General features: G+C 45.8%; 1 protein-coding gene across 1 annotated transcript in view; it reads right to left on the bottom strand.

The window, feature by feature from the left end:
• SLC30A2 (solute carrier family 30 member 2) overlaps nt 1–26780 on the bottom strand; it is a 399949-nt gene extending 373169 nt beyond the window's left edge. Inside the window, exons 1-2 of the mRNA XM_078682685.1 lie at nt 26746–26780; nt 26488–26554 (exon numbers count right to left, since the gene is read on the bottom strand). Coding sequence (XP_078538811.1) covers nt 26488–26495 — 8 coding nt within the window. The 5' untranslated portion in view covers nt 26496–26554; nt 26746–26780. The remainder of the gene's footprint in view (nt 1–26487; nt 26555–26745) is intronic.
• Between the last annotated feature and the right edge of the window lie 425 nt (nt 26781–27205).

Raw genomic sequence — 27205 nt, 5'->3', positions numbered from 1 at the left:
GCGACAGGCGCCTCTAGAGGGGAGCTCGGACGTCTCCGAGCCCCACCAGCGTAGAGCGCTTCCTGCGCAGACCGAAGGTGAGGTGGTGCGCCGGGGCGGGGAAAGGCCGGACTTCGTTGGGCGGGACTAGCGTCTCTGCCACTCCCCAGTGACCCGGGAGCTGTAGCTGTGGGAGGGAACCACCCTGTATGCGGAAGACGGAGGGAGGTCTGTGGAGCCCCTGAGAACCCCGTCGCTGACGAGAGAAGTGCTGTGCCCGACTGAATCGTAGCCCGATTGCAGCCGATGTGAGGTGGGCCCGTTTCTTCCTATTGAATGCAGCGTTGTGAAGGAACTGTGAACCGGCATTCATTTGACTGTGCGTGAAGGCTGTGTGACCTCTCCGGCAGCCCGTTTGTCAGTCTAGAGACTTTGAACTGGTGCCGCCTGTGTTCTAGCGGTGTTAAAGCCCATAGGCGCGCATAGATTTCACCGGCAAAGCAGAGATCCTATCCTGGTGACAGCCGAGTGCAAATGAAGTATTCACTGTGTTTCCTTGCCTTTTAGATACACGCGCATACGCCCTGAATGATCCTTAAAGAGTCCCAAACCTTATTCTGTGCTCAGAGAAGCCGTATACATTGTCATTGAAATCAACACAAACTGTAAGAGATATCTTTCCCATTTGAAACGTATTGCAAATGTGATGTTCCTAAAGTATTTAATTGGTGGCAGCGATACCAGAAGAAACATGTGGTTATGTATTTAAATGAACCAGTATTTATTCTGATATTTATTGTGATATTTATTTGTAGTACTCATTCCTGAAGTTATTCTATTTATTGATGCTATTTATTCCTGACTTTATTTATAGTACTATTTATTACAGAATTGAAACCCAGAACTGTATGACCAAAATAAATTTGTATGTGCTTTCCCAGTCAACCCTATTTACAACAGACAACTTTTATATAAAGGAATCGTATTTTTCTACAGCAGTGGTGTGGTGTCCTTCTTTTTGGTGTGGCTGTGCAGGGAGTTATTATTGGGTCAAAGCCGGCTTAACACTACAGCCTTCACTTGCCTTGTCACTTGACCCAAGCTACCCCCTTTGTGCTGGGCTTGCCCATCGCAGGTCCAACAGTGCATAAATAATTTTCTAAAGTGCTTTGAAGCGTATTAAATAACCATTTTCTCTGCATACATGCTTAAAAATGTAGTTGACTGCAAGGTATTCATTATCTGTATATTCTTGAAAGCGTATTTAAACAAATGTGATTATTTCACAAATTCGATATTCATACCATATTCTGAAGGGAGAAAGATAATGACTTATAGGAAATAGTGAAGAGCCTCCGTATTATTAAGACCATTTGGAATTTTGCTGTCTAATTCCAAAATCGTGGTAGATTCAAGTTGACGTACTTTTTTTGTCTATCTCCACCCCTTCGCATTTTAGGGACAGCTTTAATAACAAAATACTTTAGACAGTTCAAATCGTTATTATGTACTGCCTTAAAGTGTCTCGCTACTGGATACATGGGGTCATTATTAACTATGGCGTGTAGATGTTGTAAGATTCTGACATGCACCTGTAGCTTTTTACTTCCTACATATCTTAAGCCACAGGTGCATGTCAGAACATACACAGCGTATTCTGTTCTGCAGCCAAAATTGCCCTTAATCTTGGTGGCAGTGGGACTGAATGGGGTAGTGTACTCAGATGTGTTGACCCCAAATTTGCACGCCTGGCAAGAGGTGCATTTAAAAAATCATTGTCTGTCAACCAACTGCTTTGGGCTTTTAATTCTGGGCTGTTTTTCACCAACTGTGTGCGCATAGAAGGCCCCTTTCTGAACGTATTGGTCGGTTGGTCAGGAAGTCTGGGGGCTAGTACACCATCTGTCAATATTATCGGCCAGTTACGCTTCATAATTGCCCTGATCTTAATCTCTTGTCTGTTATATGTGGTGATAAGCCTTGGTATTTCTTCCTCCCCATCTGTTGTTTCCTCAGTGAGGTTGGGAAGAAGCCATTCTCTCGATTTTTTCTGCACTTCCTGCAATCTCTTTTCTTCATATCCCCTCCTTCTAAACCTCTCCAAGGCCTCTTCACAAGATGTATCATAGTCATCTTCGTGTGTACAGATTCGTTTGAGTCTAAGTAGTTCCCCATAGGGAATACTATCTATTAGGTGTTTGGGATGTGCACTGCTGGCATGTAGGGTCGCATTTCCAGCAGTGCTTTTCCTGTGTAATGTTGTAGCAATCTGTCCTTCTTTCACAATCACCCTAACATCCAAAAATTCTATGCTTGCATCATTTATCTGGGAGGTGAACTTAAGATTCATTGTGTTGACATTGATTTTATCAATAAAATCTACAGCACTTTTTGTATCTCCTTTCCAAATAATAAAAACATTGTCTATAAACCTAAACTAGTGTTGTACATGGTTGTCATACTCCATGGAGTGTATGCGTTTGAGGACCTGCTCCTCCCACCAGCCCACGTGGAGACACGCGTAGCTGGGAGAGAAGCAGGCCCCCATCGCAACTCCCCTCTTTTGTACACACATGTCATTATTGAAGACAAAGAAGTTGTTGGTCAGACACCAATTGATCAGTTCCATCAATAATTTGTTGTGATTGTAACATTGTTGTGATTGTAACATTCCGTCGGTCTTGTTTCTAGAAATCCTTTCACCACTCTCAGACCATCTATATGTTGGATGCTAGTATATAGCGATTCTATATCCAACGCTATAAATAGGAAGTTCTCTGCCCATTTCACTTTCTGTAGTCTGGTCAAAAAATCACCGGTATCCTTCACATATGTTGGGAGTTTCTTGCCGCTTTGTTAAACATTTCTGAGGGGGTCCTTGCAAACTTTACCTGCTGCTGGCTGGAAGGTGATCTGTCCAAGAGCTCGATCTCCCCTACGGACCCGCTCCTTCGTCCTGGTGCTCCCGCTCTCGCTCACCCCCGCTGCCACTTTTACCACCTACAGTGCGGCCGCAGAGCGGGGGTGAGCCTCCTACTTCAAGTTCCAGTAGGCCCTGCGGCCGGGAACCGCACACTCGGACAACACGCCAGGAGGAGCATAAAAATCAGCGCCACTCTCGGCGGAGCGTGACGCTTTGTTAAACATTTCTGAGGGGGTCCTGCAAACTTTACCTGCTGCTGGCTGGAAGGTGATCTGTCCAAGAGCTCGATCTCCCCTACGGACCCGCTCCTTCGTCCTGGTGCTCCCGCTCTCGCTCACCCCCCGCTGCCGCTTTTACCACCTACAGTGCGGCCGCAGAGCGGGGGTGAGCCTCCTACTTCAAGTTCCAGTAGGCCATGCGACCGGAAACCGCACACTCGGACAACGCGCCAGGAGGCGCATAAAAATCAGCGCCACTCCCCGCGTCGCAGGAGCGCGCGGGTGCGCCTGGGCTAAGCCCGGGCCAAGGGCAGGCCCGTTTGTGCCCGTTAGTGACTGGTAGAGACTGGACTGGGCCACTTCCCTAAATCTCATCATACTTGTAAGTAATTGCTCGAGTGTATTAACGTGTTTATTTACCTAGTGGCACTAGAGAGGCACATCTTTATACTAATCTCGGGTCCTTCTAGCACGATGTCTACCCAAGGCACAAGGAGTAAAACTGCAGCGGGGGGGGGGGACTGATAGGCCCAATCGACAATTTTATAACAAAGGCAAATTCCTTTATCGATCAAGAGATAACCCAGTTGCATTGCAGAGTTTCACAGGACCGTGCTCTGGCAAGAAGATCATCTCTGGGACTTATCTCAGCTGCAAAGACTCCTGATAAAGTGAAAGACAGAGCCCCCGGTCATGTTGAAATCGATAGTGTACCGATTGAGATAGACTTATCGGTATCACACCTTTCAACTGACTCACAGCAAAGCCTTGCCTTGGAAAAAAACCCGGATCTCTGTTTGAATTTATCTACTGAAATTAATGATAGCAGACAGTCCAAGGGAAGGCGGGAGGGTGCTATATCAAAGAAAAAAACGAAAAAATTGAAGAACATCATAAAAGCTAATGTAACACATAAAGTGACAGATAACACTAGAGAGGAACCCGATCATTTAGCACCTCTAGGTCAATCACACTCTGAAATTAATTTGACAAATGGGGATATAAGGCCAATGAGCCCTGAGGTCTCTGCTATCATCGTGGCCGACAGCGATACTGATGAAGTTGAGGGGCGATTATTAATTAAATTAGATAAACTATTTAAAACACACCTTTCCCCCTTTGAGGCTAGATTGTCCCATGTAGAGAACTTGTTATCTGAATTACATGCTCTTATTAAAAATGGAACACCTAAAACGGTACCTAAAAGAACGGCTGCTAAAGTAAATGATCCTCCAAAGCAATTAAGCAAAAATACAGGGGGGACCCCTGTTAATACCAAAACTATATCTACTACTGAGCCGCAGCCAAAACCTAAGACCTCTGTAACTATAGATAATAATAAGGGAACTAGCTCCAAGAATACTACTAACCACCCTATTCAGGAAGTGAAGATAAATGGGGCTTTGCCTCCACCTACTAACAAAGTACGGTTCGGGGGAGGAGGTTTTGGCAGACCTATTGTGAATTTACCACCTGAATCAGCCCCTTATGTGGTAGTGATGACAGGGGTCCCTTAGCTAACTGACTACAAGGAAGAATCAAACTGGTCATTGAAAAACAAGGTCACCCATTGGTTAAACACCAACAGACCGCCACTATCAAATCACTCTAGTAGGATTTTAACAGTCCGCAGGGTACACTGGATAGGGAAGGAAATGAAATCAACCCAGGGTGACTGTATTGTGATAAATTTTGAGGATCCCTATATGGTTGACCATATATGTTCCTGGGATTTGCATGGAGGAAATGAAGGGATTGAGACTAAACGCCTCTCTTTCTTCTATCCCCCCACTTGGTGTCCTGGTTCTGACTATGATGCTTATGAGGGAAACTGGCGCAGAGTAGGCAGACGTAACTGGGGGGGGGTGACTGGGGGGATTTGAATGCTAATTTTGGTTATAATAGAATGCAAGCCTTTAGAGAACCCTGGAGAGGCATTCAGACCACCAATAGATATGAGTGTTTGGACATGATGGACCGACTGGCCCCGGTCTCCGTGGGCAAGGTCATAGAATAAGTAGTACCCTCCAACCCTCTTCGCCCAATAGTAAACGAAAAATCTTGTTTACACTCACAAAATAAAACCTCAATTGAGCTGCGAAGGAAAGATAGCCCACCACGTAGTATACCTTCTGTTGAGATTCTAAGGGACGATGTGGCAAGTTTGGTCCCTCCATCTAACCCAGGCTATATTTTGAATCCCACCATGCAAGATATAGGGCCATCACGATGTGCTCAAAAGGCCAGGTTGGAGTTATTATCATGGAATATAGCGGGCCTTTCCAACAAAATTAGGGACCCAATTTTTATGGAACTTATTGATAAGTATGAAGTGATCTGCTTCCAGGAATGCTGGGAGAAGACTGAGTTACATATAATGGGGTTTTGTACATATTTCCTTGCAGCTCAACCTAATATTAGAGGGAGGTGTTCCGGGGGGTTTTGTACCTATATATCCAACAAAAGCAGTATAACCAGTAATTGTTTACCCAATGGGGGAGTCCAATACTATCAACTTCTCTCGCTAAGGTCAGGTGAAAATCACCCTATCCTCTTGATCAATTTTTACAATAACATCCCAAAGGAGGCCTTACAAAGGGCCTTAGAGGAATTAAATGATGCTATTCTCAGGGGGCTGGGATCTGACCAGAAAGAACACTTCATTATTTTGACGGGGGATTTTAACTGTCATCTATGCATATATAGCGACATGGACATATGTGGTATGGTGAACCTTAGGGGTGACCCCTGCACTCATTTTGAGCACTCTGTACTCGGAAACTTTTTGAACCATTTATCATTTGACTGGGACCTGGGCTTTGGAAATGAACTCTGTGCTCCCCGATTAACTTTGAACCTACTTTTTGTGGGCGGGGGTCCCGGACAACTATAGATTTTACATTGGTCTCTAATAATTATCATCGCAGCGTGCTCTCGTTTAAACTAGAGCACATTGCACTTAGTGACCATTATCCAATCGGTTCTAGCTTTGAAATAGGGCAGAGAGGTAATAAAGCCACCAATGTAGTGGAAAACATCTACTTACATGGGATTTCTTTGGCTAGAACCAATGGATACGCAATTAAATGGCGTAAGGTAAACCCGATTAGTTTCCTAGAGAATCTGGTAGCAGAACAGAAAAACGATCTTATGTCCTGTCTAGAAGAGAACCCTAATCCCACGAAGGTTATTGCAGCGTTTGAAAAGATTCAAGTCCATATTAGTAATAAACTAACTGGCTCAGCACGTAAAGGGGGTCAGAGTAGATTAGAGGGATGGTTCAATCATGAGTGTTGTAAAGCACACTGCCTTTTGATCCAGGCCTTAAAAAAAGCTCCAAGAAACCAGTCAGACGTTAGGGCAGCCAGAGCTTCTTATAAGGATACTCTAAAAAACGGAGGAAGAATTTGAAGCAGTCTGCCTGGGAAGCCTTAACTAAAGTGAGTGCATTAAAAGATACTACTGCATTTTGGAATGCAGTTAACGCTCCTTTTTTCGTGGAGAGAAACTCTGACCAGATAGAGATTGTTATTGAAGAAATCCTTTGGGTAAATCATTTCACCGATCTATATAAACAAGAACATTTAATAAGAAGGGCACCTGGAGATCAGCAATCACGACTAGGACCCTAGCATTTTCACGGGCTATTGGTGCTTTAAAGCAATTCGCAAATAAGCTGGGGGACAGGCCAGTACGCATCCTGATTGACATATATAAGGCGAAATGCGTATTGACGGCTATTTATGGAGCTGGTATCTGGGGGGTTGCAGATTGTCATGAAATTCAAACAAAAGAAAATGGTTTTCTCTGCTACCTGCTCGCTGTACCCCGCTCCACCTCCACTTACGTCTGTCACAAAGAATTAGCGTTGTCTTTTATTTCTGATCTAATTAAAATCAGTCCTATCTTGTTGTGGCATAAGATCTGGACTACAGCAGAAACTGCTTTTAACAGGACGATTATTGCTGATTGTATTAAACTTCATGGTTCCAATAAGATCCAGTGGTTGTCTTATGTTCGGGAGTTTTTTAAGAACACCGGGCGCCTTGATTTTTATGACTTCCCTGAGACACTGTCCTCGATCTCCAGACGGGCATTGAAAGAACTTTGCCTGGCCCATCTGGAAGATCGACGTTGGTGCCTTGAGAGAAAAAAGGCCTCTGTTGTTCATCATCAATTCCTGTTGCAAAATTCTGGGCTACGACTTTATTTGTCACCCGATCAGACAAGTTATAGCAGAATGCTTTTAGCACGTTTGAGAACTGGAAGTTTTTTCAGGATATTGACTTTTCCTGCCCAAAATGATTGGTCATTGCAACTACCGACTTGTTCGTGTGACGATTATTCCACTCAATCAACCATACACGTTGTTTTATTTTGTAGATTTTACGAGTGGGGGCGGAAAAGATATTTATTACCTCTTCTTAAAATGTGGAACTTAAGACAATGCAGACCAGCTTTATTTAAACTATTGACCTTATCTGATGAAATGACTATTATCGCTGTGTCCAGGTACCTGAAATATGTTATTAGATGCAGATCGACTATGATTTAACTGAAATTTTTATGCCTGCTGTTTTATCTCTGCACCCTAGGAGTAAGGAGTGTTGGATATTTATGACTTATGTACTGTATACAGCTTTTTAAAATCAATTGTGATTATTTTATTGTATGTAATTACTCTATCTACTTTTATGATTTTAATGTAAAATCGAATAAAGCTATCTTTGATTTGATTTGATTTGACTAAACTCTGCAGAAAATAATCAACATATTCAGTCACATGTTCCCCCATACTCCCAATTGCCGATATGATAGGTCTACCTGGTACTGGAGTGCATTTTTTGTGGATTTTGGAATAAAATATATTCTTGGAACTATAGGAAAATCCACCTTTAGGTATTTGTACTCTTCATTCGAAATCATACCCTCCATCTTCCAGTGGGCAAGGAGTTTCTTTAGATTTTCCTGGGCTTGTCTGTATTCTGAATAGCTGGTTTTGGCATAGCATTGCAAATCATTTAGATGTCTATTTGCCTCTGTAATGTAGTCGCAGCGTGGCCAGATCGCTATATTTCCGCCTTTATCAGACTTATTTACCACTATTTTCTCATTTTCACTTATTTTTTTAATCAAGTTGTTATATGATTTCTCTTGATGTGTTCGTGATCGCCTTTCATGTTTAATTTGATGATTCAGTTTTTTTATTTCATTGATGACACACTCATGATAGATGTCTATGGCGTCCTTAGGCTTAGTCGGTACAAATGTTGATTTCATTTTAAAGGAGCTATTTCCAGCTCCTTGTTGTCTGATGTTGGCGTTACTCAATGTATCCTGTGATGTCTGTAGGTCATGTACTCTGGTATCATTTTGTTCTTCATCCGCTAGCTCTTGCATTGTTTCTAGCATATGGACGTCCGCTGCCTGTAATGATTTTGTGGTGTTAACGGCTACACAATCCTTTTGTTGCGACTCTTTCAGTCCATCTTTAACAGCGAAAAATTTCTTTAGTTTTAATTTGCGGATAAAGCAAAAGACATCCACCCTTGTGCTCGTGTAATTAAAGTCACTAACTGGGCAGAATGACAGTCCCAGTGATAGCAATTGTTTTTCTGCTTCAGATAGTGTTAAAGTAGAAAGGTTAACTATTGTGTTGTCTTTTACTTCTTGCGCCAATAGTTTCTTTTCTTTGGCTTTACGTTGTCTTTTTTTACGCCTTTCTCTTCTTTTGATTTTCGTTTGCTCTTTGTTGGGATATTTGGTTCCTGGGTCTCAATGTTTGGCGGCGATCTATGGCTAAAAAATCCACCTCCTCCCCTAGGTTCAATGTTCTCATATTGATCATTTCACTCAGGCTATAAGAGCTACCGCTGTCTGATGTTGCATCACTTGTAAGAGATTCTCCTTCGGCCCATGATAGTGTTCCTTCCTCAGCATTTCGACGGTTCTGTGGCTGGCAATCTATCACCGCCTTAGGATTTATGCTGACTTTAGATTTTCTAGCTTGTTCATATTTCCGTGCAAATGTGTAAATGCGCCCCTCGTCATAATCTTTTTTATCTCTGGCGAATTTAAACTGTTTGCGCAATTTGATTTTTCTTCTTGTTTCTGCAGCCTTTCTTGGATGTCTTTTCTCGTTTTAATGATATAATCATTTTGTTCCAATTTCTTAAATGCGTCTTCAATACCTGCAATTTCTTCAAGCAAAGCCTGTCGGTCTTTTTCAGCGTATTTGATCAATATTGTTACCAAATTCTTTGATGCATGCAGGTTGCTTTCCCCCCATTCTCGTAACATTTTCGGGTTTGGTTCTTCATAACTGGGGGCCAAAAGAATCCTCAATCCCCTTGGTATGCGCTCTGCTTCCACATATTTTGTGAGGGATTTATACTCCCACCACTTTGTTACCTCGCTTCTCATACATTTTCCTAGTTTTCTGAGCAGAGCTTTAACATTGTCTTCTCCACTCGCTACGTTAGTATTGGGCCCTCGGTCATTATTTTGGATGGCCGGTAGATTCCCAAACTGTTCATCTGCTGCCGCTTCTTGCACATGAACAGCCTCCGCTGTCATTCTGAGGGTACTTCACTTTATGCATCTTGCGTTACCGAAATCTTAGTCTTGGCGTCTTGTTCGCCGTTATTGACACCGCATTCGCCGTAATTTTTGCCTTTCACTCCTCCCACCTGATGCTGGTCGCGATGTCCTTGTGAACTGCATTACCCAGAATCCATCCTCATGTTACCAGGTGGGTGATGCGGGGATATTGGCAATGAAATCTTGTGATTGCGCGGAAGTGCACAGTCCAAATGCGTGCATATTAGAACCAATGTCCTGCCTGTGAAAAAAATGCGCCTCCTCCGGTCCCCTTCGACCACCTCAGCCCCAAAGTCCGGACATGTTTGTAGCGGGGACAGCCTGTCAGTGCACGCCGTCCATGGTGAGGTTTAACTGCCTCATATATATATGTTACCTACTGGCGGTTGCCAGTAGGTAGTTATAGTTAGGACCTAGTTACCATAGAAAAATGGCAACATTCTATTCCCAATAACTTTGGTTGCCGATTGACGAATCTTTGCAAAATTTTCAAAACAAATTCTTTGTTGATATCAGCTCCTATGTGAAAGTTTGGGGGTGATTCGTCAAGGGGGGACCAAGAAAAGAGGGAGGTCCCAAAACGTGTTTTCTCCATGTTAATATCCATAGGAAACTTTAGAGAAGGCTACAGGTCGAACGAGTGAACGGAATTACCCCACATTTGGCAGGGAGAAGTGTCTTGGGCCAGAAAGCACGGTTTGGTCATTTGGTGTAAATCCGTTCAGTAGTTTTTGAGACATATTGAAATTTACAGATATTGAGATTTGGTAATTCTGCCATCTGATTGGCAGAGACGTTACGAGCACGAGCTAGGAAGTGTTGGCCGCCATTTTGTGATTCCGTTGAAGCAAGTAAGAAGAAAAAAGGACAAAAATAGTGGGAAATAGGAGGGTAGGAGCACTGGGGTGTTTAGGGTGTGCTATAGAGGGGGTGCAAAGTGAAGTATTAACCCCTACCGGTGTGAAAGTGGTGGGCTATGGAAATTAAGTGAGGTATTGCCTAAAGTCTGATGTTGCTAAGGTGAGCTGGTGCGGGACTCGGGGTTTAAAGCGTGAGCCCAAATTGTGTGTCTTATGTAGTGAAGTCAAGTGCCTTGGCCGCTGCACTACACTTGTGGAAGTAATGTAAGCATGTGTTTATAACTACTAGGACGAACTACTGACCCGTACTGGTCTAAAAGTCGTGGGGTAGGGGGGCGTGGCCAAGATGGCGACGGAGTAAGACGTCTTTGAGAGTCTCTCCGGCGCCGACCTCCGCTTAGTCTTGCCCAGCACTTGGAGCGCCGTTCGAGCGGCACCCCTGCTGCCTGCTGGACAGCCCGAAGAGGCGGAGACCGGTCCGGTGAAGAGCACTTGGCCGGCGGGAGCTCAGAAGCGGCAAACGGCCACCTGGCGACCTGAGGCCCTGTGATCCCCGGCCCCGAGTGGTGAGACGGGCCGGCCCACTGCGTCGCTTCAGGGGTGAGCAGCGGCGGCAGCGGGCCGCACGCAAACGATTCCCCGGAGCCCCCGGTTTTTCGGATCCTCCCGATTGAGAACACTGCCTTTGACCCCGTGGGGGCGGCATTACCCAGGACCTCTGCTGCAGGCGGGAATCGAGTGCTGTCTGCCGAGGGCGGCAACAACGGTGGCGTGCCCGTTCTCCCCCCCATCTCCGCTCCTTGCCTACCCTGGTGTGGGGGCTAACCTGCTGAAGATCTTGGCGGAGAGACGGCTCGAGCATGGAGAGCGCCCGGGGAGGCCTGCCTGCTTGTGCTTCGCCTGAGCGGCCGGTCGCGGCGGAAGACGCCACCATTTGCGAACCCGACCTGCAGGCCTGATTGACGCTGGGGTGGTGGAGAGGGACCTTGGCTGGAATCTCTCAACGGAGGGGGTCGGCCGGCTCCCCTGAGTACCGGCCTGGACTGTTTTGCTACTGGTGGCCTGGTGACTGGGAGGCCCTACGGACTCAGCCACGAAATCGAGGCAGGTGGGGCAGAAGACGGAGTTGGCTCCCGGCCTGCTAGCGAGGGGGAGCGGACCCGGCGCCACTTGGGCCGACATTCCGCGGCCGCGGGAGGCCGGCCTCGTCGCCTACGAGGCCTTAAGAAGTAGCGGCACTCAACGCTAACACAAGCGGAGAGTGGTAGTACCGGGGGTAATTTCTGGATCTGGCCGGCTGTCCTCCTGTCTCTGGCGCTATTTACAAGGTGACCTGCACCACACCTTGCATTGCTCCGGGACCACCGCTGTCTCGAGGGAGTGGGCAGCTCACTGAGGCCATAATGTCTACGTCCCTACGCAAGAGGAAGCCCGGCAAGGAGGTGCCGCAGAGAGGGGCTCAACAGCCAGCGTCCCCTGGGACCAGTGCGTCCTCCGGACAGTCCGACGACGAGGCTCCCGCCACCAAGGCCTTTATGAAGGAACTCTTTGCCGCCATCAAGGACGACATCTCGGAACTTCGTGCGCAACTAGCCTCTGACCTCCGCGAAGTGCGACGGGATGTCGACAGCATTGGGGAGAGGGTGGCCACCCTGGAAGATCATGACCTCGGCATGGCTAATGACCTGCACCAACTGCAGCAGGAGGTTCTCCGACTCACGGAACAAAACCTGGATCTCCAGGCCCACACCGAGGACTTAGAGAACCGCTCCCGCCGGAATAACATCCGCATCCGGGCGGTGCCATGGGACGGAGAGGCGGGGGACCTGCGAGGTTACGTGGAGGCGCTCTTCCTACAGGTTCTTGATGAGGCGGACGTTACCGCCATCAGAATGGACAGAGTCCATAGGGTTGGCCTACCCAAACGAGGAGGGGGGCCGCCCCCCGACATTCTAGTGTGCGTCCACGACTTTCAGCTGAAGGAACGCATCCTCCAGAAGGCTCGGGACATCCCTTCTATACTGTTCCGTGATCATCGACCCCAGTTGTTTCAGGATTTGGTGGCATCCACTCTCCAGAAGCGGCGGGAATTTCGGCCTGTCACCTCTCACCGCCGGGAGCACTCTATATCCTATTCCTGGGGCCATCCCTTCCGTCTCATCTTTCGATGGCAGAACAGACTGGTACAGGTGCGGTCACTTCAGGCTGCCAAGGACATCTTGGGCATTGACGACGCGACTCCGGAACCCATGGACGAAGACGCACCATCGAGGCGGAGACGCCGATCATCATCTTGGCAGAGAGTGGGGCGAGATCGGAACCCGGGTCGGCCTGATCGTCCGACCAGCTTGCAGGAACTGGGGGCGGTGGTTGCCTCCGTTACATCGGTAACGATGTCTTCAACGCAAGGTAGCTCCGGAGCGGCTTGAGCCTTGACTTCAGCTGTTGGCGCCGGAGGGGCCCTCCACCTTCAGGTACTGTGGGTAACTTGTACTTTTTGGGAAGACACCACAGACCGGCCTCCAGAGGGCTCATCCCTTGGGCCCTTCCCCCACGAGAGAGACAACTACGTTTACCCTGCGTGGAATCTAGATGGGTTATTTGTCCACTAGTGAGGGTTTTTGGGGTTGGGGGGAGTTGAATGCGGGAGGGGTTGTTGGGGGGGAGATGGGGATGGGTGTTGGGATGATCGGGTGGGTTGTTCGGGGGGTGGTGATGACAGGAATGCTTGGATTGTTGTGCGTGCTGAATCTGCTGGGGAGCTCTTTCCTTGTCCCGAGAGGTTGGGGTTCTGCGGAGATTATAGACCGTTTCTTGACTCTGCTGGCCCCGAATTCGGGAGGCTCCTGATGAACCCCGGGAGGGGGAGTGGGGAGCGGAACTGGGTGCGGCAGAGGGAGGTGGTGAGGCTTGTTGGTGGGAGGGACGCTGAGATTTGAAGGGGCTGGAGGACTGGGGCTGGGATGCTGGCTGGTACGAGGAGGCGAGTGGATGGGACGAATGCAACGCGGGTGAATCTGCTCTGTTTCAATGCCACTTAATATTGCTACTTGGAATGTGAAGGGCCTGAACTCTCCGCAGAAGCGCCAGAAAGTTTGGAAATACCTGACTGATCATCAGCTAGATGTGGTGGACCTACAGGAAACCCACTTGGCGCGCAAGGATGAGCTCCGTCTTAAGCATAGGCACTTTCCTCTTATTTATAGGTCCTCGGCCTCCACCAAACATAGAGGGGTGGCCCTTATGTTTCGGGCGGCCCTTCATTTTCAACCACTGGGGATGCAGGGTGACAGAGAGGGCCGCTGGCTGATGGTCAAAGGGTTACTGCGCGAAAGGCTTTGTACGTTTGTGGTGGTGTATGCTCCTAATTCAGGGCAAAATAGTTTTCTCCAGGATCTGCTGCGTAGAGTTGAGAACTTTGTTGAGGGTCATTTGATTTTCCTAGGAGATTTTAACTTGGTGTGGGACAAAACCCTGGATAGTTCAGGTACTCTTAGAGCCGATGCCGGCTCGTTCTCTACAGCCACACAGAGTAGGATTGATGAAATGGGCCTGATTGATAGCTGGCGCGCGCTGCACCCCCACACCTGAGATTGCACTTTCTTCTAGGCTGTCCATAGCTCCTATTCCCGTCTAGACCATATCTTTCTAAGCCAGGCCCTTCGGGGCGATGTCCCCGACTCCAGCATATTTCCACTCTCTGTCTCCGACCACAGTCTGCTGGTCCTTGGGTTGCGCTGGTCGGCGAGGGGGGACGGGCTACGCAAATGGTATTTCCCAGCTGCCTTAATCCGAGATGACACTTCGTGTAAGGCATTGCGGACGGCCATCCGGGATTTCCTGGCTCTTAACCCCGTATCGGACACCTCCAGCTTCAATACTTGGGATGCCTGCAAGGCTTCCCTAAGGGGCACATGCCTCGCCCTAAACGCTAATCTTAACAAATTGCGGAGGGCGGAACGGGAGAAGCTAGAGGCGGAGCTTGCCTCCCTGGAATCAGCGCATAAATTGAACCCCTGCCGACTCACCCTTCGCCCCCTTACGGCGGTCCGGGGGAAACTGAGGGCCCACTACAACAACAGGGCGGAATTTACTCTACTACGGCTGCGACACATTTCATATGCGCAGGGAGACAAGGTAGGGAGACATTTAGCCCGTCAGCTTCGTGACAAACGAGAAAGAGAATATATTGGGGGCATGCGGGACGGGTGACCCACTCCATCGAGACGAGGAAAAGGCGGCCTTGTTTGACCGTTTTTATGCTGACCTCTATAGAAGCGATGATCTCGATCCTGAAGCGCAAAGGAGATATCTAGCGGACTTATCACTACCTCAAGTCTCTGCTGACCGAAACTAACTCTTAACGGCCCCCTTCTCCCGAGAGGAAGTGCTAGACGCCATCAAAGCCCTGAAACCTCACAAGGCGCCGGGGCCAGATGGGTACACCGCCCTTTTTTATCAGACCTTCTCCACCGAGATCTGTGACTACCTGGTTGATCTCTTCAACGCAATGGCCGAGACAGGAGGCATCTCTGGCTCTATGGCCGAGGCGGAGATCTCTGTCATTCCTAAGCCCGGGAAGGACCCCTCTAGTTGCTCCTCCTACCGACCGATTGCCCTTTTAAATATCGATGCGAAACTGTACTCAGCTATCATTGCACGGCGCCTCCAGGATCTAATGCCGATCCTCATCCACACGGATCAGTCGGGTTTTATCACGGGAAGGCAGACTCACGATAACTTGCGTCGGGTGATCCATTTGATTGAAAAAGCCAACAGATTCCGCATCCTGGCAGTACTGGTGGGACTAGATGCGGAGAAGGCTTTCGATCGGGTGGACTGGGGGTTTTTGTTCCGTACCCTGGTGGCCTTCGGTGTCAGGATCTGAACAGGTCAGCGCCTGCCTAAACTACAATTCCCATGGGCAGCGGGCTTAGAACTACGACTCCCATGATCCTTTGTTCATCAGGATATAGTCAGGCAAGAACCAGGAAATGGTGCTCGTGATTTTGGCTGTGTTTGGTAAGGAGCCTGTTCGGCTCCTCTTTCTACATGGCACCTGTGGCTCTCGCCCTTCGTAGGCATTCCCTGAGAAGTTCTGACATTCAGCGCTGCAAGAAACAGAAGGGTATCGTTGTAAGCGCGCGCTATTTATCGTTTGTCCATTGACCTTTTGACTAGAAGCTTTCTTGTGAGCGCCTCTTAATTGAAGAGCCTCGCGGCTGCGAGGAGATTACTCTTTGGTATCGGCTCTCTTTTTAGGGAGTTAGTGATTGTGTCCATTGCGATTCCCGGCTGGGGGTTGTACTTCATTTATGCAAGTGACGGATAGCAGGGGGAGGAGTCTCCGCTATGCCGGCATGAAAGGATATTCGTCTGAATAAGGGCTCATTCTTATTTTGGATTACAAATGCTAAAGCGGATGCTGGTAGTGAGGATTAACTACAGCATACCGTGTTTAGTGACTTTCTGGATCTAGAGAGATTATCTGGAACCTGGTTTTGTTTCTCTAGCAGAGGAGGAGTCTGCTATTGATCTATCTGTTATGCCTTATGTTTGCAATACATAGGCAAAGGACTGCACATGGTAGATTACGTATTTTGTCTTTGGAGCTTCCCACTTCAGGAGTTAGTTGTCTTTTCAATGGGTATGTGTACATTCGCTACCAATACATAGGACGCTCTTTGTTTGTGGTGACATTAACCATTTATGTGCTTCTTGCGTTGTATAGGGGGACAGGAGTGCTATGTGAAGACACTACATATGAAGAGGCACATGCTGTAAATGTACAAGGTGAATCTGCTTGGGCATTATTAGCGAGAATGAAATGAGAGTAGCATTTATAACTTTATTAATACATTGTGCCTTTCTGTTGCAGCTTCATTTCCCCTGCTGTCCCTCCCTTCTATTCTTTTCTTTCGGGTTTTTCCCCTTTTGGGGTTTTTCCCTCACCGTATCCCCTAAACACCCTGTGTATATTACGTTCAGGGTGTTTGGGAGGTCCGGAGGTGGAGCATTTCTGCTGCATGTGGATCCTGCGGAGTGCAACCGTGACATTCGGGTTCTCGGATACATTTATCACGATGATCCGGGCGAACTACAGTACTCCCCGTTCCAGGGTGTTAACGGCCACTTGTCCCCCTCTTTCTCCCGCTCCCGCAGGGACCAGGCAGGGCTGTCCCCTTTCTCCTCTGCTCTTTGCGGTGAGCATTGAGCCACTGGCGTTGGTGGTGAGGGAGCACGAGGAGATTCGGGGCCTCCCCTTCACCGGGGAACAACACAAGATTTCGCTCTTCGCGGATGACGTTCTATTGTCCGTTGGGGAGCCGGCTTGCTCACTCCCACATATCCAGAGGGTCCTATCCGAGTTTGAGGAGGTAGCCGGATTTAAGGTTAACTTTGGGAAGTCGTATATCCTTAACCTTACACTTTCGTCTGCTGAAATGGAGCGTGTACGGCTTTTGACCCCCCTGTCCTGGGCGACCAGCTCCCTCTTGTATCTGGGGGTCTACTTGACACCTACCGTAGGGGGCCTATTCTCTGCGAATTTCCCCCCCGATGCTGACGTCCATACGAGCTGACTTAGCCCGCTGGAAGCCCAAATACATCTCGTGGCTAGGCAGAATACATGCCATCAAGATGGTTCTCCTCCCCAAATTTCTTTACCTTTTTCAGGCCCTTCCCATTCCACTAGATCTAGACTTTTTTAGGTGCCTCAAGACTTTGATGCTCCGCTTCATCTGGCAGGACGGGCGAGTCCGTTTCTCCTTTTTTACATTGCGCCGATTACGGTCGGAGGGGGGAGTGGGTCTTCCTGATATGCACTTGTATTATAAGGCTGCACAACTATGAGTCCTTGTGGAATGGTCCCAGCAACTCTCTGAAAAACACTGGCTGCATATGGACAGGAGTGTCGCGGGTCGGTCCATATGGGACCTGGCTTGGAAGCCCAAAGGAGATAGGCCCAGGAATGCCTATATCAGTACCCCCACTAGCACGGTGCTGAAAGTGTGGGACACAGTCTCGGGCGATGACCGCTGGACGACGTTCCCGTCGCCCTTCACCCCCATTCATTTCAACCCGGCCTTCCCCCCAGCGTTGCAGGAAGATCCCTTCCGACTGTTGCGTGAGGGGGGCTGTAGAGCACTTACTCATCTTTTCCACGGTACCGTCCCGCTTACCTTCGCTAACTGCATGAGAGACTATGGGGTTCCTCCATCTGAACGGTATCACCATCTCCAGCTCTTCCACTGGGCTACCTCCACCGGGGTGGGTGATGCGGCCACAAGACCGCCGTCCACCTTCGAGGCCTTCCTCCTACGCACTGCCACCTTGAAAGGAGCCATCTCCTTTCTCTATAAGTTGCTTCTCACTACGGCGGCATCACCCCGCCCACGTTATATGGGACACTGGGAGGAACTGCTCAGAAGAGACATCGCCGATGCAGAATGGACGGGCCTTTGGCGGGGCATCACGGCGCATAACCGCTCTGTGGCGCTGCGGGAAGCCCATCTCAAAACACTGATGGACTGGTACTTGCACCCATCCAAACTGCACCGCATCTTTCCGTCCTCCTTGGACCGCTGTTGGAGGGGCTGTGGTTTCTTGGGGGATTTTCGCCACATCTGGTGGGACTGCCCGATCATTCGCCCTTACTGGGAGGAGATTTTGTCCCACCTCAAGGACATACTTGGCTATCCAATCTCTGACTCACTAGAACATGTCCTACTCGGGCTTCGAGACCCTGCTCTCGAACACCAGACGAGAGCCAACAAGCAGATTCTTTGGCTCTGTCTTGGAGCAGCTAAACTCACCCTTGCGGCAGCGTGGAAGAAACCAGCTGCTCCAGCGATTTCCCTCTGGCACGCTAGGGTCCGATTCCTTTCACGGGGATTGCCATCAGCAGTCTGCCCTTCCTCAGTGCGCGCGCTCCACCTGTTTCAACTTTAACTGTGCAAAAAGTATGTATGTGTGTATGAATGGCTGTCATCACCACGGGGGGGTGGGGTGGGAGGGGGGGTTCTTTGTTGGTTGGTCCTGATATGCGACACCCCTGGCACATTTAGAAGGGTTCAGCGATTTGGGCACGAGATTGCCTGCTTCTGATCCGGCTGCCCTCCATAACAAGGCTTAAGACATTGACTTTGGATTTTGTATGCTACACTTCTTTCGAGACTATTCTGACCTACGAGGTGCTTGCCTCCTGAGTTACTCTGCCCAAATGTAGTCTGCATTGCAGGGGTGTCGCTCATTGTATTGTTTTTTCTTCTTTCTCCCACTTTGTATTCTGGAAACCGAAAATAAAAATTTAAAAAAAAAAAAAGTCGTGGGGTACGGAAAATATGTGAGGTACTGTCTAGAGTCTCATGCTGCTAAGCTGAGCTGCTGCCGAACTCGGGGATGTAATTGTGAGTCCAAACTGTATGTCATATGCTGTGAAGTCATGTGCTCTGGCCGCTGTGCCACATCTGTCCAAGTAGTGTCAGCATGAGTTATAGCTACTCAGAGGAACTTTTGTTTCGAACATTGTAACTTGTGGATGGTGCTTAGGGAGTGTTATACAGGGAGTGTGAAGGTATAGTTGTGCGTATCAAAATAATTCGGTATTTGTGAAGTGCAAACTACTCACTCCTAAGGGTGTGAGGGTGCTGGGGGCATAAGCTGAGCTGCTAAAGGAGTCGGGGTAAAGTTGCTGAACTAGTGACCCCTACTGGTCCGAAAGTGCTGGGTACAGAAATTAAGTGAGGTATTGCCTAGATTGTCATGCTGGTAAATTGAGCTGCTGCTGGACTCAGGGATGAAACCGTGAGCCCAAACTGTGTGTCCTATACTGTGAAGTCATGTGCTCTGGGCGCTGTACCACACCTGTCCAACTTGTATATGGTGCTTAGGTGGTGTTGTATAGGGAGTGCAAAGGTAAATCAATACAGCATTTGTAAAGTGCAAACTACTCACCCTTATGGATGAGTAGAGCCGCGGTGATCAAAGCGAGAGCTCTGTGCTGCAAAGTGAGATGGTGTGGCCGCTGTGCCACAGTTGTGTAGAGAATACATTTTAGCGAGGGTCCGGGAGTTGCGGTTACCTGCCCCTACAATAGCGGGCCTAAGTTGTAAGTTATAGGGTGGCTCTAAAAAGAGCCCTCGTGTTCATCAGTTGGAGCTACAGATAAGTGCGGATGCACAGCTTCAAGTTATTCAGGAAAACTTGATTTCCCTGATTTGCGATGTGTTCTCCATCACTTCTGTAGATATCAGCCACATCAAGGTATGCAGACACAACTTTGTTGACTTTCCAAACATGGATGAACCCTGAACTTATATTAATCGTCTGATTTTAAAAGACTTCATGCTTTTAGATAGAGCAACCGATATACCCTGGCTCTCCTACATTAAGGAAACGTTTCATAAACTAGGACGACCTGAAATATATGCTAACCCGAAGGCAGTCACCAAAGCTGACTCTAGCTGGGTTAAAATAAATGTTTTGATATTAAAGGCACAGGAACGTGAGAGTGAGGAACTAAAAAAAACCCTGGTAAGGGCCCTCTTTTTATTAATCACCTCTCCTTCTATTGAACCTTACCTAAAGTTAGTAACTAAGCCGTTCCATCGCTGGTTATTGATAAGGTTCCGTTTCAATTTGATTCATTTTATATTGGGGAATTATCAAGGTTGGGATAAACCAGAGGATGTAGCACTCTGTGAGTGTGATCACATTTCAATTCAAGATACTGCTCATTTTATATTTTTTTGTGACCTGTATTTTGATTTTAGAAATAAGTTTATTCTCCCACTTCTACAAGGGAAAGGGTTTTTACAGGTGAAACCTGCCCTAAGGTACCTGCAATTACTCGATACCCCATGCGTTATTTTTAACATTGCAAATTTTCTGGTAGTTGCTGCTCGGAAGAAAAAAATAAGATTCCCTGTACTGATTACTACATGAATTTTATTGTATTTTTTATTGTATTTTAAACATAATATATGAAATATGTTTGATACATGACCGTTTTTTTATAATATTGTGTCACCCATATGTATTTGTAACGTAATGTGATTTATGATGAACTTTTATGATTTTAATTAATCGAATAAAGTGGTTTTTGACTTGACTTGACTTTCTTCCTAGATTTTTCAATCTGAGAACAAAATTGTTTTGACCATTTCCACTTCTGTCTTTGGCCTATATTTTTAATATACAAAGACAGTTGAGGCAAAAGTAACACCAATTGTCCAAAGGTGTCCTTCATAAGCATTTCCAAACCTATCCCAGTCAATGTGCCTAGGTCGTTTCCACCACAGTGCACAATCATGAGGTCAGGGTGTTGGAAAGGCAAACAGGTTTTAGCCAAAGGCAACAATTGGTGCCACTTCAATCCTCTCTGTGGAAACCATTTAATGTCCACATTTTGTAAACCTAGGTCTAAATCAATATGTCTCTGTTCTGCATACCTCTTGCACCAGAAAACATAGCTATGTCCAACGATCCACACTAGCGTTTTGAAGGTTTGGCTGAAAGGTATGGAAAGATGTCTGTAGCTTATGAAGTTCCTTCGTAGTATAAGAGATTTGTTTAAAGATGGGGAACTAGTTTTTTTTCACATACAAAAGGATACCTGATTGGGAGATGAAAAGCATTGTTTTTTAAAATTAGGGTGCACATTCGTTTTGTGGAAAAGCATGTTTGTGATTGGTTAAGAAAAAGTAGTTTGAACGTGGAGTACATATTAGAGGGTAAAATTTGCTCAACTCAATCACACCTGCTACTTGCATTTGGAAGGCTCTGTTCTAACTTAAAACAATTGTGAACTTTTAACCTGCACGTACCATTAAATGTTCTAGAAAATGTTGCAAAAAAATATCGTTAGGTTTAAAAAAATTGATGGACTTTTAACCTGCACCCTTTTTAGATTGTTCTAGAAAGTGTGTTGATAGAATACGTTGCACTGCTGACTTCAATGTGTCGTTGAATATGAAAAAACTGTTTATATGGAAATTTAAAAAGAAACTAATAGAAGTTTTGAAATGTAAAAGAATCAAGGAAGTATTCTAATTTGTTCGCTACTTGTATTTATGTGCGGAGGAACAAAATTATAGAAACAACAGCAACAGGAAGAGGAAGAAGGAAGGATTTGGGGGACGGGGGGAGATGGGCACAATGGCACACATGTACAATGAAGTACAGCACAAGTATAGACAAAGAATGGCCAAAATGAAACACACCAACAAGGAGCATAAGTCACACAACCTGGCCACATCACACCACTGAACGAGCATAGAAGTGAAAACCATGCTACATTCATACAAGATGTGTAGAAATGCCGGTCATGGGTGTTGTGGGATGTCTGCGACCGTGGTCATCATGGATGAGATGCCCAGCATGTGGCACATGGGCGGGTTCACTGTGTGTTACGTTGCCAAACAGCTGCTCCTCCCTCCCGCGAGCCCCCACACTTTTGTGCGGTGCGCTGTTGTATCCCGTGCACTCGTACGAAACAGCATTGTAATGTCTATTCCGGCATGTCCTGCGGCATTCGAACTACACCATGAGAGTGCCGTTGGGTGGTGGTTTATCCCACTTTACTCCGAATTAGACTATTGGAGCACAGATCAGCGATTAAGAATTTAAAAGACAACACGCCCTTAACAGATCACTACAAAACTAAGAACCATGGTTGCCATGACTTTACATGGTTTATTCTAGAAAAAGTCAGTATGAGCAGAAGAGGAGGAAATTTAGAAGCAATACGTAAGTCACGAGAACAGTGGTTCATGATATACCTGGACACAATTAACAAAGGCCTAAATTCCAGAGAGGACTGGATGAAAATAGTGGCGAGTCAATAAAAAATTAGTAAAATTCCATTTGACTATGACTTACCAGTATTACATTCTAAGACCAGTACCACTGAAGTTCAGCATACTGAGAATGAACCAATATATATGTGATTAACTTTTTACCAAATCAATATAAATTTCCATTACTTAGTTCTTGTTAGTATAACAGCGAGATGATAATAATTCATTGAACTATATCAAATGTTAAATATTGGTACATAGACAAGCGTATAATCCACTAGAAATAGGACCGGGCCAAACAGATCTGGGGTCAGTAAGTGAGACCTCGGTTTTTACCTGTAGGCGATTACTTATGTAATATCATTAGTCGAATATGATAGTGAGTCAAAAACAGTGTCAGCTTCATATCATGGGCAGCGGGTATTCCAAATGTTTAATTACGATAATATCATTGGAATGAGTGCGTGCGCGACAATAACAAAAAGATTGGTGGAACGCAACGCGCGTTTGACCCACATCGAGGCTTGGTAGAAAGAAAAAAAGCCGCGTTTCATAGCGAGGCTTGGAACAAGTTGTGTACGCAGCGTCGCAGTTCAGTGCATGCGCATTAGGTCGCAGGGAGCGTAATGAGGATAATAAGGTTCACCTGGCACAACGAAGAAGGAGCCAATAATAGATTCCAGTGGCGGGTTTAAATAGAGGAAAAAACGTCCTAACGGCCTCTTCGGTTTTTGTGGCGCGAGACGTTTGGAGACCGTAGATGAGCTGAGGAGCACGTTGGGCGCGGGAGACCGGAGCTCTGAAAGTTATCGGTAAGAACTTGCCCCTGCCCAGAGTTAATATTGCACTAGGAAAGGAGCACTAGTGTTTTTAAACATAAGTACTGACCCTACGTATCGCTTATTTGTATCCTGATAGTAACAAGTAAAGAAAAAAAGAAAAGGACCCGCCCCCGAAAACCAAGTGTACAAAATTATAGAGAAGGGGTAAGATATGTAGATCGTTTTCTTAACAGACAGCCTAATGATGAAAATGTTGCAAGTAATAAATAGGTGGTGTCTTTGTTTGCAGAAAAAAGATATCTGTAAATCCGGTACATCTCGTCTAAACTGCAATAGAGGACAGAACAGCAGACCATCTTGTGCCTAAATAACACAGGTAACATGGAAAAACAGGGTCTTAATATACTAAAGAAGTTTAATTTATTAATACCAACATAGGGTAAGCCTCTTTTTCTCATCTATAGGAATAACAAGGCATCAGTGAGGCGGTCTCCCAATATTAACAAAGAGGAAAGTGAACAAAGATAAGATGGTAAATAAAGTAGGGCTAGTAAAACAAATAAATCATTTCTCTGCCACTTATAACTATTTATGATAATACATAAAACATGTATCTACATTTCAGTAAAAACAGACCAGGACGATAATTTGAAATCGAACGTGGTACGCAAGAAAACTTATGAAATCCTGTACTATGTGAACAGGTAAATAAGATAAATTAAGAATTGAGGCTTATTAGTAACAAGGGTCCTGGCACCTACTGATGATTGGAACGTTTAAATAATTACATCAGGATTGGGAAATGAAAGAAGTTAGACGTTGTCACTAGGAAGCAGGTTGTGGATAACATGAGAGAGTAGTGGGTCAAATTATATAAGGACAACAATGGATTGATATAATGTATTGTGGCGGATTATGAAATGCAAATGTATTTGTAGCTTACATGAAATAGTAAGATCCCCAAACAGGGACAATGCAGCATGATAACCATCACATGTTATGATACTAGGCACATTAGGGTTTCTTGTATAGTAATTATCAACTGCTAGATGTGTTGCAAAAAAGTAAAATGCAATGGTTGTAAGACACTGATGGAAATATGTTTATCCGCAGGAGGTCTATATCAGCGGCAACCAACCAGTGCCAAAAGTAGGAGAGACCGATTAACATAGTCTTGACAAAGATGGTAACACATCAATAAAAAACCATCGAAACGCGTCGATACCCCTCTGCACGATCAAGGGATCAAAAACCTAGCCTGTAGACAAAGAATTATATATGTCCAGGACTGTGTTTATGTCAAAATCTCAAAAACGTGCAAAATTTATTGACAAGTTTGATGTCTTTGTATGTCTCTCCTTTTTCTGTATCTCATAGGTTCACAAAACGCCAAAAGTAAATTGATTGTGTTGTATTATTAGTGCTTTTATGTATAGTAGAAATTGTATATCTTTTGTATTTGCTTATGAGATTTTAATATAGGTGTGCAATGAGTTGTTTTTAATATATAATTGTATTTGTACGAATATTTTTAAGAATAAACAATGAACTACATTACTGTTGTACAAGTGTATTAGATAGTTAAGGCATCTAGTGGGCCTAAGGCGGGTTGGACTTGACAACCAACTTGGGTTGTTTCATGCAAAACGGTCTGCCAAGGGAAAATCTTTTTTCACTTATCCCACTTTACAACATCGTCTGCTGCGGCCCTTGTGGCAGGCCACACCAGAACACAGAGACACACTCACCGCACTTCCTGCACACGGACATGTCCGAGACACCCTGTTTCCCTTGCCGGATATGCACACCCTTGCGGTGACCTGTGTACGCTGGACCAGTACATGTGTGTTGTGCTTGCGGGAGAATGCGTGTGTAGCTACATGTCCAGGGTCACTGCCAACGCTGAGGTGACATGGTAACCTCCGCTGAAGACAGAATCCTGTGATGTTGCAGGGCCCGTGCCCATCGTGCTAACACAATGAACACACGGACACACTTGCTGAGATCCAGGTTTTGGTGGCATTGGCGGTCCTGGGTATCCCTGTATTGTGCTCATTAACTCTATGGCACCTGTGGGTGTTCTGGTGTGGCTCTTGGCTGTGTTTCCTTTCATGCTACAGGTATTTGTCCTGCTTAACACCAGCAGAAAGCAGGTGTAAAATTCCTGGTGGTAACATGGGTTATCGCTGGAATTCAATTCGCATTGCAATTGTGAAAGTTGTGATGTAATTTTTTCGTGTGCAGAACAATATACGAACCGGGCAGTGTGTCCCGTCAAGATGCAGCACCTGATGCACTATTCCTAATCAATATAAATACAATGAGATTTCTTCATTGATTTTGTGTGTTCACTGTAAGTGGAGGCACTACCTATGTGCAATTCAATACAGGATTTTAGTATTTTGAATAAATAGCAAAGGTGCACCTCATGTCTTTTTGCACAGGACGGCAATTCTGCATTTCATTATCAGCACTTTAATGCAACTAAGTTGAGATAAATCTAAAACAGTATTCAGAAGTTGGTGCAAACTGCAGAGATCACCAGTATTCCCGCGATAAGTGCTCCAGAATTTAACACCATGGTGGATACCAACAAATAACAGTATTAAGAACAAGAAAGAAACACACAGCAGTTAAGAAAACAACCGAAAAGGTTAATACTTTTTTTTTATAACAAACAAATAAGTAGGAGAGGGCCTAAGGGAGTTTAAAGACCAATCAGAGACATATTCCCCAGAGAGACATGAAAAACACAAAAAATGTCAAAGGGTCTAGACAAAAAGGCTATGTGTGGTACATTAGACTAGAGGAGGACTGTGTCAACCCATTAAAGACTAAGTGAAAACGTAAATGAAAACATAAATGAGTGTCCTGCGAGTCCTAACAGGATACCCATCAGTCACCACTCGGAACCGCCCTTCATCATTTGGTATTCCTGTACTTCATATCTTGGGTCCACTATCGGAGAGAGTAGAAGGTCAGATGGTATAACCTTTGATTCGCCTGATAGTGACCGATATGTTTAGAGAGTCAAAAAGTGCCAATAACTGATTTGCAGTGCTGGTGAAAAAGGTGTTTAGTGAAGGTAAAATTGGGTGAGGGAGCAACAATGATATATTTATTCTGTTTTCTTGCTCGCTCCTCCAACATTAAAAAGAGCAGCAAAGGTAGATTAAACAAATATCTGCCTAAAAGTGGTCAACATGTTTCAGCATTACAGGGGGACAAATGAGTCCAATGCTTTCATCAGGACCTGGATGACTAAAGATGCTACTGCAAAGGTATAGTGAAAAATATAATTAAAAAGTGACTATATCATGAACATACTGCAACATGAAAAGAGATCACCTGGGTTCCTAGGTGTCGACTTTGCTTGCAGGTGTATGATATGTCACTAATGGGAAGAAAAGACACAGACACAAAAATAGTAAAACAACCACAAACATAGATATATTAACGTGTAGTCAATCCACATTTAACCGTAACCTAATTGTTTAGTTGAAAAACACACTGGTTCTGCCAATTTTTAAACATGCAGACACTAAGATGTAGTTCTTACATGAAACATCATTTACTCCGTCTTACCATTTTAGTCGAAGTATTTTACCCCACCTCGCCTGGCAACGGCTCAGGAATCAAGGGAGGCCCCGCTCTATTTAAAAGGAAGCAAGAACAAGTACATGTGATTGCTTCCGTGTCAACTAAGAGTTGTGCACACCAGTACTTCAAGAGATATATGTCATTAGATGATAATTTTCAAAGAATTATGTAGTGAATACGTTACGAAAGGACCCTGGTTCGTGATGGTAAAGTAAGGGTCTTGATTAGAGTCAAAAGTGTCAAGTTACATCGGGATTCACCAAACGCTGCCCTGAAACCATCGTTAGGCATAGTTCAATAGCGCTTAAAAAACACCGCTTTGTAGCGTCACAAAATAAATAACGAGTCTTTCAAGTAAAAGTGAGCGCTGGGTTTCACCTGGTCGCAGCGCAGGGTGTACTTCAACAAGCAGAAAAGCCCAATAGACCATAGTAGTATCCCTCAC

Source organism: Lissotriton helveticus, chromosome 3_1, assembly GCF_964261635.1.
Source record: "Lissotriton helveticus chromosome 3_1, aLisHel1.1, whole genome shotgun sequence".
Classification (NCBI taxonomy): Eukaryota; Metazoa; Chordata; class Amphibia; order Caudata; family Salamandridae; genus Lissotriton; species Lissotriton helveticus.
The sequence above is the reverse complement of the archived record's forward strand: the minus strand, read 5'-3'. Positions and strand labels throughout refer to the sequence as shown.